Source organism: Dendronephthya gigantea, unplaced genomic scaffold, assembly GCF_004324835.1.
Source record: "Dendronephthya gigantea isolate DGI-Jeju-01 unplaced genomic scaffold, DenGig_1.0 000005F, whole genome shotgun sequence".
Classification (NCBI taxonomy): domain Eukaryota; kingdom Metazoa; phylum Cnidaria; class Anthozoa; order Malacalcyonacea; family Nephtheidae; genus Dendronephthya; species Dendronephthya gigantea.
In genome coordinates, this window is record NW_021163015.1 from 4,032,815 (window position 1) to 4,046,939 (window position 14,125).

Below are 14,125 nucleotides of genomic sequence, written 5' to 3' on the forward strand. Positions count from 1 at the left end.
GATTAATTATTAATTAGAGCACGTGAGGATCCGAAATTATACGAAATTTCTCCGACAAAAACGCCGCCAAATTACATGTGCAAATTTGAAAAGAACCAATGAGATTGCGTTGTTCTGCTTGCATTTGCAAATACTTCGAAGGGTGATCGAAGATGTCCTGATCTGTAGTTTTAGAAGATTTTTAAATGTCGACTCCAGAGGTTTTAGCAGCCGATCAAGACGGCGATAATTTTCTTACAAAGGTAGAGAATGCTGTTGAATTTTCTGCAGATAGTTTACAGGTAATTACGCCTCCCGAAAGCGTGAAATTACGTTGGAAAATAGGAGATATTGTATGGTCTAAAATACCTGGCCATCCGTGGTGGCCATCCCTGATAGCATATGAACCAAATACTGAAGTGTATTTCAAGATGAAGGGAAGAACTAGATACTATCATGTACAGTTCTTTGGTACAGAACCGTTGCGAGGCTGGGTTACTGAAAGAAATATCTTGAAATATGAAGGTAGGTCACTCTTCAATCCCTTTTCTCTTCCCTCCAAATTTTATAATATATCCATCAACCGCATGGTTTAAAAAGTATGAAATTACCCTTACAGTACCTTTAGATATTCCCATATACAAAATATGCATGGTAGGTGTTAACTTAAAGTGGAGATTTAGTTTTTTATTCAAAATAAATTGCACATGGGAAGTGTTGCTCTCAAAATATTTGTGTTCAGCCTTGTCCAATATGGCGGCCGTAATTCAAATAGATTTCATAATTTTTTCCACATTTTGTGCCAATTTATTTCGGTATTATAGGTAGGTATGAATTTAGGAGTCACTCACCAAAGATTCAAAAATATATAAATATAAAATGGTGTGGTTGTATGCCTTGCAATTTATGAGTGCATTTCCAGCTGAAATGGGGGTTATATTAAATAATGGAGATTTTCAATTTTATCTATCCACACCACGCTTATGGCAAACTATGAATCTTTATTTGAGGTAGGTCCGTCCATGTTTTCACCAGGTAAGCATAGATCATTCAGTGTTAACTAATTCATACCTGCCAGAATGTTTTGAATACAAATACAAAAAATGAGGTCATCATTCTAAATATATTAAATGCCTGTAGATAGCAGTTAGCATCCTTGTTACTAATGCTTTGGTTGTCTTCTTTTTATATATTTTCAGGAAAAACGCATTTTCTTTCCTTGCGTCTCTCTATTCATGGTAAACCACACAAGATTGGAACCAAACAGCTTCCAACTTGGGAAAAAGCAATAAAAATGGCGGATGAGACTATACCACTAGACCATCAAGAACGGCAAGTGTGCTTTAACTTTTTCAATGTAATTGAAACTCCAAGCCCAGCCATTGAAGGAAAAGGTGATGAGAGTCTAAATTCATCCAAAGAATGGTCAAGTTCTCCTCAAACCCACTCTAAGGAGGTGTCGAGTCCTGAGGGACCTCCAACAAAGAAAACTAAAGTTGAAAATGGAAAACAGCAAAGTAAAACACAGGGCAAGAACAAAAGAAATAGTGTTAAGCAGAGAACTCCTAAACGAACATCAAAAACACCACCTGGTAAACATGTCAATAACAAACTGCCAGAACAAATGAATAACAATTTGGAGAAACAAGTCAGAAAAGAAGGTGGTTTCTATGTTGTAGAGCCCTCCCCAACGTCTTGTGCATTTGATATGAATACCAAGCCAATAACACCTGAGAATGGCAAACGAAAACGAGGACGTCCTAGGAAAGATTCAGTGCTAGTTGTTGGCAGCAAGGAAGATCAGCAAACTGTCAGTCCGGCAAAGAAAACTACAAACGGAAAGAGTCTGACCAAGATAAGTGCTTTGCCAAACAATCTTAGCAGTACTTCTGCTGAAAGTGAGAAGTCTGATGGTGCAAGTGATACTAACAGTACCTCTAGCATTGACACTGAAATTCGTAGGATTGTCTTAAAAAATAAAGATATCTGCACAGTTTGTGAAAAACCTGATAACTTGTTAACTTGTGAAGGAGTCTGTAACAGTTCTTATCATAAAGACTGCTTAAAGAGTGAGGTTCCTTCTGAAAAATTTATCTGTGAGAAATGTTCAACAGGAAATCATACATGTTTTATCTGTAACAAGACAGACAATGTCATAAAATGCTCATTTCAAAACTGTGGCAAGTTTTATCATTTAGATTGTATCAAAACCCTTGATTCTAAGATTAATGGTGATAGTTTTGTGTGTCCTCTTCACCACTGTAACGTTTGTGGAGTAAGCAAGTCATCTAATTCTAAAAAACGCCTGACATGTTGTGTCAGATGTCCTGTGGCATATCACACTGGGACCTGTATTGTAGCCGGGTCAATGCCAATAACGCTGCAGTATTTGGTTTGCAATCGACATTTCTCGGCTGATCCAAAGAAGGCCCATCATTCACATGTCAATGTCAACTGGTGTTTTGTCTGTTCCATTGGAGGAACTTTAATCTGTTGTGAGAGTTGTCCAGCAGCCTTCCATCCAGAATGCATTGAGGTCACTGGTATACCTGAAGGACACTTCTTCTGTAGAGATTGCAAAGATGGAAAGGAATTGTTGTACGGTGAAATTGTTTGGGTCAAGCTTGGAATGTACCGGTATAGTTTTATAATTTTTATTTCTTTTCCTCTGTCATTCCTGTGGTATTGGTGGTGATTTTTTTTAAAAAACATCGAGAGTGAATATACTGTATTTTTCTTTGACCTTATCAGATGGTGGCCAGCGCAGATTTGTAATCCTAACAATATTCCAAACAATATCCAGCGAATGAAACATCAAGCTGGGGAATTTCCTGTCCAATTTCTTGGTTCTCATGACTACTATTGGATTCACCGTGGTCGGGTTTTCTCTTACCAGGAGGGAGACAAAGGCTCAATTGGAGGTGGAGGGAAATATCTCGGAGAGATTTTCAAGAAAGGTTTGTCATAATCTGTTTGATAAGTGTCATTCAATTGACTTTTGAATAAAATTTAGATTGATACTTTCTCCAGCTCTTGTTGAGGCCCAAGACAAATATGCAGAATGGCTAAAAATTCAGGAGGAAAAAGCTGAGAAAGATTTAGAGAAATTGTCGAAGAAACCAGCTGCTTATAAACATATCAAGGCGAGTAATCAGTAGAAAACAATGTATGAGATGAACCATAAAGTGTTCTTGATTCAAATGTATTGTGTTCAACTGTTTTCTTCAGGTCAACCGCTACACCACAGCAACAAAATATGAAATTGATGAATCAGAACTATCCACATGTGATTGCTCTATCAATGATGAAAATCCCTGTGGTCCTGATTCACATTGTCTTAATCGTATTCTGTATGTTGAATGTTCACCATTGAAATGCCCTGCGAAGGAGAAATGTCAAAATCAATGTTTTGTCAAAAGACAGCACTTGAGTGCTGAACCATTTCGTGCTCTTGGGCGTGGCTGGGGTCTGAGGGCTAAAGCTGGTACGTTGAACAATCTGGTGTTTCACGGATGATGATGGGAGCTATGTAACTAACTGCAAGTTGGATCTGCATTTGTCAGCCTCAATGCAAATCTTATTGTGTGTTTCTCCTTTCTTTTAGACGCAAAGAAAGGACAGTTTGTGAATGAATATGTTGGTGAACTTATCAACGAGGAGACTTGCCGTGAACGAGTTAGAAAAGGCATCAACGAAGGAGTTGTTAATTATTATATGTTGACGATTGATAAAGATTGCATCATTGATGCTGGTCCGATGGGGAATCTCTCGCGTTTCATGAATCATTCTTGTGATCCAAACTGTGAGACGCAGAAGTGGACAGTAAATGGCGAGGTTCGAGTTGGTTTGTTTGCCAAACGAGATATCAAAGCTGGTGAAGAGCTTGTGTTTGATTATCAACTGGACTGTTTGGGTGAGTCCTCTCAAGAGCTTTTTAATCGTGAAGCTTCCCTAATATGAAGATTCGTTGATATATAACTCTTTTCTATTTTACTATGACCAGGTAACGAGAAGAAAAAGTGCAGTTGTGGGTCAAAGAACTGTAGCGGCTTCCTTGGAGTTCGTCCAAAGACGCAACATGCTTTAAAACTTCAAGAAGAGAAGAAGAAAAGCCACGAGTCAAAGAAACGAAAGAAGAAAACAGGAACTAAAAAGAATATTGATGGTAAGTTTAAGATCTCAAATAAGAAATTAAAAAATCCACTCTTTTAAAGTAAAATAATTTTATTAAAAATATCTAAAACTTTTGAATAAAACGAAACTATGGAGGATACCAAAATGAGGCGATTCGGCTGTCAGACATTTGGTGGTTTAACGCTTGTCCATAAAAACATTTCTTTATGTCTGACGATAAGAAAATGAAATGACTAAATACGCCTGCAACCTGTTCTTTCAGGTGCCAGAGTGAAACCACAAGCACACGGTCTGGTACCTGAAGATCTGGGGAGCAGTGAGTTTGAAGATCTAAAACATTTTGATAAAACCCCAGAAGCATTTCAAGCCTCAAAACTAGAGTCTGACGAACACAAGACTGCGATTGAAAGAGTTTTAGTTTGTAATAATGACAAGCAGTTCACTAATATTCACCTTAAGACACCCAAACAAACTATTTTCAAACGAGATGTAGAGTCTTTGAGTGAATATTGCGATTGCGAACCAAATACGACTTCAAGTGATTCGGTATTTCTGAACGAAATGATTCCTCAAACATCGTCCATTTCTGCAAATGATCAAATCGACTCTGAAGAAGGGAGGTCAGTCAACGAAACTGCAGGAGTCACAAGCAATCCAACAAGATCGCATTCTTCACCAAATCTTGCGACTTCTATTCCCGATTCTTGTGACGTCATTCCTTCTGTGGAATCGCTCTTTAATTCACAATGCAACCAGAAAGCCTTGCTCCAAACGAATGCCGTATCAGGTTTTTGGAATTCCTTAGATCCTGTTCCATCACCAGAGCCCTCCATTTCTCCACTCTCTTGTACGACGACAAACTCCATACAGGGCAATCTTGCATCCAACTTCACGAGTCATGGCAATCCTTCCGTTACAAAGTTACCCAGTTTATCCTACGACGTTCCAACTTCGCAAGTTCAGAGATCCTTCCAGAATACAACTCTATCCCAGTTTACCCCTAAAGATACTTCTGTTGTGACTCATGCCTTCCACAACCTTGGACCTAATTTCTCAAATACACGAAATGGGACACCTTCAACCCCCAAAACACGCGACATGTCTTCGCCACGTGTTTTGACCCCCAAAGTTCTGGGTGAAGAGAGTGACGCAAGTCTCTAAAAACGCTGGACACAAACACACAATTATTTACAGTCCAAACAAAAGATTATTTAAAACTTTTAAAGTCGGCAAAGCCTGTAAAATTTTAGTTCCTTCTAAGTTGTTAAGCATGTCTGTGTGTTGAAGAACATTGTACATAAATCGTACATGTTTAGGTTGCTATTAAATTGTAAGAATTTGTCAGTTTTTAGTTAAAAATTATATTAGCGTGTGTCATTGCATGCAGAGACTGTGGTTGCCAACTCAGTCATATGGGTCTGGTTCAACTCCTTCAACGGTCAAATAAAACATTTATCACTCAAAAATTAGTTATGAAAACCTTATGTTTTCTATTTCAGAACATGAAGACGAGTGTTATGATTGTGGTGATGGTGGTGAGTTGATAATGTGTTCGAAAACAGGATGTTCCAAATGTTACCATCTTTCGTGTCTCACTATTGATAAAATACCACATGGAGATTGGTTATGTCCCTGGCATTTCTGCGATGATTGTGGAAAGGCAGCCATGATACGTTGTCAGGAGTGTTCAAATTCTTTTTGTTTGGCACATGCCCCAGGGCAGATCAACAAAACCGAGGGCGGGAAATATGTTTGTGATCAGCATCAAGAGAGAGGGCTGGTAACCAACGATAGAATATCTGATATCACTTCCACCAGTATCCCTAGTGATGACAATCTACATCAAGATACATCTGAGGATTCCATCGTTGCACCAACTAATCCAATAAATATACCTGCAACACCCTTCGTTGTTTCCGCTGAGCCTACCAATGATGTCCCTACAGATCCAACGAGTGTCCGTACAGATCCTGACAATACACCTCTCAGTCCTACTATTGATCCTACAAATCCTGGTTGTGACCCTGATACGGGATCTGCTGCTACACCTATAGATCCCCCCACTTTTGACCATACAAGCCTTCCCAATACACCACTTGATCTTACCAATGTCCCTAAAGATCCTACTCTCACACCAGTAAATCCTTCTAATGACCTCAATGGTCACGCAAACTTACATAACGGTCCAGCTGGTATTTATGAAGATCTTAGCAAAGAGGAGGAACCCTGAGCTGGCTCTATGACTGAACTATGTACATATTTTTATAACAAGATTTCCAACAATTTTAGTGTGAAAGTTACTTATGAACAACGGGTGTATTTTTATGGGTATTTCTCCACGCTTATCGTGTAGGAATTTTTTAATTCATACTTCTCTCCCAGAGCTGAACTGGGATTGCTGTGGCTGTAAATGACAGTATTTTTACTCAACTGTTTGGTGTGATAGAATTGTTGAACAAACAAAGAGAACGAGAATAATCCTGTTATTGAATCCTTTAGACAATGTAAAAACAAAGATGTTGTGAAATCGTCTGACACAAGCTTACTTTTTTAACAATAAACGAAAACATTACTTCCGTTTCTCGTAAGCTTTTATTCTTGCGGGTTGAAAATACTTGTATGTCTGTCTGTCTGAAGCAAACTTACGCAAATATTCATGAGCGATGCTGTAACCAACAAGTTGTTCTCGTGAGTGACAGGCTTGTCGAAGCAATTGCTACATCCGCCGGTCCGCATCTGATAACCCGTATGCTATTATAATCTACGCCTGATCGATGCAAGCCTCCAGCAAGTAGTGCCAATATTTTCGTGATATTTGGTTAACAGGAACTGGGCGTTGTCCACATCTAAAGTAGACTAGATGTCGTGGTAATCCCAGGTGTCTGATATTTTACCTCTACCAGAAAAAAACTATATTGCTCTAATTTTTTTATCAATTCGTCCTGTTCACTATTGTTTGGTTTAAACATTCATCTTATGCTTTCAACATTAACTTCCATTTCGTCTCTTATCACATAAGTGATGTTGCACGTTTTAAAATTTATTTATTTTGTAATAAGTACGATAGGAAATGGTTCAGTAGATTGTCTGTCAACGAGCTAGCCTTGATAAGCCTGCATTTTGACACTAAGTTCATAAGGCTTGGTTCAAATCATAACTTAGGTACAAGATTCTCTAAATTTTTCTAGACGCCTTTATACTGGGGAACTCTATCAACCTCAAGAGAAATCTGATTGAAGGGTGAGTTTAAAGTTGTGTTTTATTTCATGTTAGCAGGTTTTATCAACATCCAAGATAACCTTAAATATTAGTTATAGACGTGTTGCGGATTATAAAATAAAACCATTATGAAATAGCCGTAATTATTCATATTTCGTCTCCTTCTTTAAGCCGCTTGCATGCTGTAATTCTCAATTTCTGATAACCGTGGTTTAAATAGGTTTACTGTGTTGATGGTAGATATAAATACGATCAAATTGGTTCATTTTAGAAAAGCCCAAAGGGTCCATTTTAACCTCTGTAATATGAACTGTTAACGCAAGTATTTGATGCGAAATTTTAGTGATTATTAAACGTTCACGTTGACCTCTATTTTTGTTCCTATATATAGGTCTAAAACTGCGCAGCTTATTTGATATTCTGTTTATATAAACTGTTTAATTAAACAGATTGTTCGCATTTGTGGTGGGTTGGTGCTAATGACAAGATATCTGGCTAAAATTACCACATAAACAGTTCGATCAGTTAGGGGCATTTATATATGAGCCTATATAGAGCGCGTGCTGTAGCGTGGTCAGTGAAAACAGTAAACCTACTGGTTGTGAGGAGTGATTCTGTAGTCTAATTGAGTTTTTCGCCGTTTTCCATCGACTGAAATTGTACCATGCGCAAGATTTATAGAAAATCATGAGGTCATACCCTAGTCTCTTTTTTATATGAAGGTCAAGCTCTTTATTGATCTCAGAGGTTTGATGTACCACCAGGTGACAGTAGATTAAAGACTGTTATAGCTTTTCAATTCTCCGCATTTGATTACAAATTTGACACACACACGTTATATAAATCCTAGTATAGTCAGTAAACCGGTCATTCATTGCCTAATATCTGTGCCTAATATCTGTGCCTAATTGCAAAACTGTAATCCTCTTGGAATTTTTTGGTTCACCGATCTGGTCCCACCAACCTTTTTGGTTGACGAGTGTCAACTCGTAACCCACTAAACCTGTTTATGATCTTGTGGTCTTAAATGAGGTAAAAATAAGCAAGGTACGAAAAGTAGAAATTCGCGTGAAGTTTGGATGATTGTCAGTAAACATCAACACTAAGCTTATTATTTGTGCTATTTGCTCTTGAGTTCAAGTGTGTATGTCCTTCCTTGGCCAATCTCTAATCCCTTTAATCCTCTTTGTCACAGCCAGACGAGCATCTTTGGCGCGCAAACTAGAAAACAATGAATATTTATTTTCAACATCTTTAATGCTATAGAATGACACTTTCGTAGCCATTTCTGCATCCCACAGCTGTTGGGGTTGCCTCAGCTGTCAGTGCCTAATGTGATTTTAAATGATGGAGTAGAAATACGTCACCAAGTCGCAGCCAAACTTTTTCATTAGCGTCATATCTTATATGTCGTCTGCCCAATTTGTGCGCACGAACTGGATAGCACATATTTATACATGAAAATGGCTTTAGTTGTTTACTGTGAAGCAAGAAAGATAATGTTCAATTGCCAATCTCTGTGGCACTTTTTGTGTTTTGATGATACGCGCAGATTTAGGCACATTGTGTGGTAAAAACTCCCTGGAGGTATATAACTGTTATCAAGAGCCGGGTTCGTCCAGAGCCAAGGTTCATGACCCGCTTCAACACATACAGCGGGATCATTGAAAATGTTTATTTTCCGCGTTCTCATTGAAAAATGTTTTTCAAACATCATATTTACGACGATCACTAAATGTTCTCTTGAAGTGTTTACCGGATGTCAAGTTTCTCCATCTAAACCAACATCGATACGATGCATTTTGCGTTACGCGATATAGCCTAAATGCACCTCAAAAAAAATGCGCAAATCGCACAGATTAGATCAAAGCCTCAGGTTTAAATAAATACTGAAACTCTGTCATTAGTAAGAGCTGCAAACTAGGCCAAATCTGCCATAAAGATCAAGCTAAAGATACTCTATATATATCAAACGACAGATCTCATGGCAGGATGATGTTTCTTAGGGACGCCAGAGCGATGTTTGCAAAACATTTCCAGTTTAACTTTATAGTTTTATCGCTCACCTGTTTGACTGTGTTGTATATAAGAAAAAACATACTCCGAAAAATAACATCTTGTAAACTCAAGATATGAGCTATAAACAACAAGACAAGAATTTCAAGGTGATATTTCGACTTTATTTCAAAGTCCTTGTCGAACGAAATATCATCTTGAAATTCTTGTCTTGTTGTCTTTAGACTATAATAGCTCACATCTTGAGTTCTACAAGCAAGATGTCATTTTTCGGAGTATGTTTTTCTTGTATTTTATCAAATTGTTTGCTGGTAATGGTATTTTGTTATATATTGTCCCCAAGTTTTTGTGCTATATTCTTGAAGCTCAGTGATTGTATTTGCGTTTTCTGAAGCAGATTTTTGAATTAATTCCAATTCTTTCAACGGATAAAAAGTGAGAGACATATCCCCACGTTCCTGGACGATTACTTGCACGTCTAATCAAATTAAAAAACAGTTTGCGGCAGACGGCTATAGAAGTCAAAATAGCGGTGTGTTAGAGGTCTTCTTCTGTACTTTGTCGGGCTGATATAGTGTTAGTAGGATGATGGTATGAAATGACATAATCATTCATACTGTTTTACCGCGGTGTATATTTTTTACCGCACATCCGTTTATGGACCCAAAGCGTAAGATTTCATCCAAAAGTGGTGCATGCGCTGCCGACCTACACTGTAATATAAACAAGGAGAACTGCCTCTTCTTAGGTCTAGAATATTTATGTTTTTTATGATAAGTTACTGGAAGACTTTGCCAGCATGCTGCTCTCTAGTTATTTCGGAAGGCAACTAAACAGTCAATTTTTCTGCAAGGTTTTTCTGAGACATAAATTGTTTGTCTGAAAAACAAAACATACAGTAATGTTTTTTAAAATCATCCAACCTAATGTAACTGTATGAGTCATCATTTGTATTTCGCAAACATGACGTTATCATTATCCGTAATGATCATATTTTGCACAACAAACAAACAATACCAATGCCGACAAAGCTATTATGCAAAGTGTGACAAGCGGTAACCTGTCATTTCATTACTAATAATAACTGTTGCATACGCAAATGGCCGTATTACTAAAATGATTCTTTCAATAAAACCTAAATAGTTTTATTCTCCTTTTTATTAATTAAACCAATGGATATAAATTACAGGTTTTATTGATTTAAAGTAGTTTTAATTGAGGAAAGGTATCTCAAAGTAGGTACCACTATTTTACGCGGATTTACGAAATCTGTTTGTTTTTTTAATCTGAACATTTCATCAAAAAAACGAACCTAAACTATAATCATATATCCATGATAACACGGCAGTGATTTGATCGTTTTTCAAGATACATGTCCACAGTCACTTACACTATTGATAAAATAGCATATTGTGCGTGCAAAATAGAAATGGGTATCTGCGCAAATTGAATTACGCAGCTTGGACCACGAACGAGAAAATAAATTGTCACGTGTGTATCAACACGTCATTTGGAATCCCTTTAAAAGCACGAGTTCGATACTGGGCGTGTGCTGTGCAATTGTGTCCTTACAGTTTTTATAAAACACTGCTGAATTTGGGTGAGTTGTGATGCTAGTTTTTAGTTTATTTGCAGATAAACGTATTGATACTAAACAATGGCATGTGATGGGTAATTGCACATGATGTGATGTGTAACATTAGATAGAATATTTTTATTCTCTAAAGAGAGCCGCGAATGTCCTTTTTCTAAAGCTATTGTTCTGGCAAATTTGATAATTTGTATATGCATAACAACAGACATATTTGAAGAGTTATTTGTTGCAGATATCGAGTGGTGAAGAGTCTCTTAAGCACTTTATTTCCGAGTAACCAAAACGTGTATAATTTACATTTTGGTGGAGCAATTGTAACATCGCACAGAAATATTGTCGTAAACAAATTATTTGTTTCCAATTTTGTAGAGAGATTCGTATAAGAAAAACTACGTGAAAATGGTAAGTATATTCATATTTATTTAGTATGTTTCTCTTATCGCATCTTTGTCTCTCGTAAAAGCATTAGGTTGAATGCATTTCGTTGCTTTTAGTGCGAATTTATAACGGTATTTTGTTAGCATGGAATAGACTTATTATGATTTTTTGCTAGTTATAAATGTATACATTTGCTTGTCGCATTCAGCTTAAAGTTTAGAAAAATAGCGGCCGGGTTGGGGAAGTAATTGCCAGAGTGTATAAAAGCATTTCCGTCTATTCCTGTTACCGATTTTGGGGGTCTTTACAGTACACGTGGGCTGTTTTCGAGTTAAACCATTTCTATTTTAGGCCGAAATTCAAACTTACTTGTACGGAAAAAAGTTCCCGAACAGAATCTTTGTTGGAGGTTTACCAATAAATGTGAGTATGGTTTATTTTGCCTCATGGTTGTACGATTTACCGTTTTAAAATCGATGTCCCGTCCAACGATCCTTATTAAAAAGAGTGTTTGATGTCATAACTAAAAAAAGGCATTATCTCTTCGAAATTTTTCAAACATAGTTGAAAACCGGGGAAGTCTCTTTGAGTATTTTTGAATTATACAGCGTTAAATTTGGTGATTACAAAGACCGCACAAGTATTAGCATAGACCTAAGGGTTTCCGTCAAAAAGAGGACAGTTCCTTTTAACTGTGATATTGTATCCCAATTTTAAGTCGAGGTTTTTTATAAAACACTTATGTTGTCTGTCCTGCTTCTTTTCATCAAATCATTTGCATTTTGTTTTTTAGACAAGCGCGTATGAATTGGCCGATTTTTTTAATGTTTTTGGCCATGTGATTGAGAGCAAAATAATCCTTGATGATTCGGGATTATCCAAAGGGTACGGCAAATAAACCATTTTCTTGTGTATTTTACTTACAAGTATGGGCGTATTCGTGAAAAGTAGGAATATCGCTTGACAATACAACCATCTGGTTAACTAATTAGCCGTGTAAGATCTAACTATTTATACTGCTTATACAAATCTTAAAATCTTCACAATGTAAAATTAAAAAATATGATCATTATATTTTAGATATGGTTTCATAACTTTTGAACATAAAAGTACAGTGAAAAAAGTGGAGTCAATGGGGATAATATATTTCAAAAATAAAAAAATCAACATTGGTCCAGCAGTCAGAAAAGAGGCTTCTACTGTTCAGCCTGAAATGGTTATGTGGGCACAGTCATCATTACCATCTGGTCAACAGGTAAACATGCTTTTGACTTGATAACCTCATTCCTTTAATATACCATCTAAAATAATTTGTATCATTTGTGTATTCATGTTTTCTAATTGTTTTTTTATAGACTCAGCAATCAACACCATACTTCAACCCAACTTACATACAGCAACCCTTAGGTGCGTAAAAAGTCACATTTTCCTGAGTTTATTTGTCCACTTATATGTGCTAATATGTTATTTTTTTATTTCACAGATCCGTACAATCAAGTATATACCAATGATGGTGTTTACTATATGATGTATCCTAACTACAACCCAGCTGTTCTAAACCAAAATTATGTAAGTTATGGTCTTCAGTTTGACAGAGATATCAGAGTTTTATATAGTATCTTATATTTTCCACTCTGAATGCATAGATGCAGCCATACACTGTGTCAAGCTATCATGGGAACTGTAGTGTGTACAGTGATGAAACAAGAAGTAAAAAATACACATACAATGCCAAGAGGAAAAACATTCCTCCAAGATTCATGAAGAAATAATTCACATACCTGCGTCAGCTCTAAATGTGCCTGCTTATATGATCAAATCTGACAGGAAATCATTTCTAGTTGGCAATTTAGTATGCTTGTACAGATAAAGATAAGCAAGAGTGCTCGTATAATTTTTGTCCTGTCATATGTAATTATGTACCTACCAATGGACTGCTATATATTGTCAATCAAGGAAATTATATTATAGTTTAATGACCCTTGAATCATAACAAGATATAGAACCTTTCTCTATATATTTATACATATTATAAGTTATACACTATTATACACTGTCTATGTGCAATTTTTTTGCATTTCTAATGTTTGTCATAGTGTGACAATATACTAGTAAACACATCATGTTAAGATAAATATTGTTTCATTGGAGACAAATCAGGGTACATTAATATATATATTTGGGTGTTTTATATTGAGGTTATGTGATGCACCACATGCGGGATTGCATCAAACAAAATAGCAAGATTTATTTCTTTATAATGTAAATAATTAGTACAGTTGTGCACAGTATAGGAAATTATAACAGCTCGTCCACTCAGTTTACAAGTCTGTATTTGCATGCATACAGCATTGGACATGTTATGGACAACTTATTTCTTAAGCTGTGGGCAATCAATAAATCTATATCATATGTAGTGTTTTATAATGTGTTTTAGTATAATAGATCATATAGGTCATTAATGTATGTCATGTTAGGGTTCTATGCATATTTGCTTAATAAATGCTATTTATTAACTTACAGTAATTGGTTTTAGTTCGGGCGAACATTGTTGGCCAGTCAACAGGTGGAAAGGGTGGGTTGGGTAAGTAACAGATAAAAAGTCAAATAACAATATTACTTATTGAATTGAAGTTTATGAGTTCACGGCAACCAGGTATATAATCCATCGTAATTATCGCTACTCTGGTTTTAGTAAATGAAAGTAATCACCACACAAAGATTAACTTTCACGACCCAACCGGAGTGTCGAAACGTTGGGTCGTGAAAGTTAATCTTTGTGTGGTGATTACTTTCATTTACTAA

General features: G+C 36.5%; 2 protein-coding genes across 5 annotated transcripts; both read left to right on the forward strand.

The window, feature by feature from the left end:
* The first annotated feature begins 3 nt into the window (after window positions 1-3).
* LOC114515725 (histone-lysine N-methyltransferase NSD2-like) lies at window positions 4-6,690 on the forward strand. Of its 2 annotated transcripts, none has more exons than XM_028535007.1 (8): window positions 4-504; window positions 1,179-2,616; window positions 2,731-2,936; window positions 3,010-3,122; window positions 3,208-3,463; window positions 3,584-3,892; window positions 3,983-4,144; window positions 4,376-5,598. In XM_028535007.1, the coding sequence occupies exons 1-8, from the start codon at window positions 186-188 to the stop codon at window positions 5,272-5,274; spliced, it is 3,702 nt and encodes a 1,233-aa protein (XP_028390808.1). In that variant the 5' UTR covers window positions 4-185; the 3' UTR covers window positions 5,275-5,598. The 2 variants fall into 2 exon arrangements, with proteins under 2 accessions (XP_028390808.1, XP_028390809.1); XM_028535008.1 differs by lacking the exon at window positions 4,376-5,598 and adding an exon at window positions 5,613-6,690 and having other exon boundaries at window positions 33-504.
* Window positions 6,691-7,203: 513 nt separating this feature from the next.
* Window positions 7,204-13,793, forward strand: LOC114516331 (deleted in azoospermia-like-B). Of its 3 annotated transcripts, none has more exons than XM_028535774.1 (8): window positions 7,204-7,353; window positions 11,312-11,344; window positions 11,672-11,743; window positions 12,114-12,205; window positions 12,401-12,575; window positions 12,676-12,727; window positions 12,804-12,889; window positions 12,967-13,793. In XM_028535774.1, the coding sequence occupies exons 2-8, from the start codon at window positions 11,342-11,344 to the stop codon at window positions 13,090-13,092; spliced, it is 606 nt and encodes a 201-aa protein (XP_028391575.1). In that variant the 5' UTR covers window positions 7,204-7,353; window positions 11,312-11,341; the 3' UTR covers window positions 13,093-13,793. The 3 variants fall into 3 exon arrangements, with proteins under 3 accessions (XP_028391575.1, XP_028391573.1, XP_028391574.1); XM_028535772.1 differs by lacking the exon at window positions 7,204-7,353 and adding an exon at window positions 8,513-10,948; XM_028535773.1 differs by lacking the exon at window positions 7,204-7,353 and having other exon boundaries at window positions 10,998-11,344.
* Window positions 13,794-14,125: the final 332 nt, after the last annotated feature.

Coding starts and splice junctions, on each gene's coding strand:
- LOC114515725 (XM_028535007.1), top strand. CDS start 186: ATGTCGACTCCAGAGGTTTTAGCAGCCGATCAAGACGGCGATAATTTT. Junction 3,464..3,583: donor GGGTCTGAGGGCTAAAGCTG/GTACGTTGAACA, acceptor CCTTTCTTTTAG/ACGCAAAGAAAGGACAGTTT. Junction 3,893..3,982: donor TTATCAACTGGACTGTTTGG/GTGAGTCCTCTC, acceptor TACTATGACCAG/GTAACGAGAAGAAAAAGTGC.
- LOC114516331 (XM_028535774.1), top strand. Junction 12,206..12,400: donor GATTCGGGATTATCCAAAGG/GTACGGCAAATA, acceptor ATTATATTTTAG/ATATGGTTTCATAACTTTTG. Junction 12,576..12,675: donor CATTACCATCTGGTCAACAG/GTAAACATGCTT, acceptor GTTTTTTTATAG/ACTCAGCAATCAACACCATA.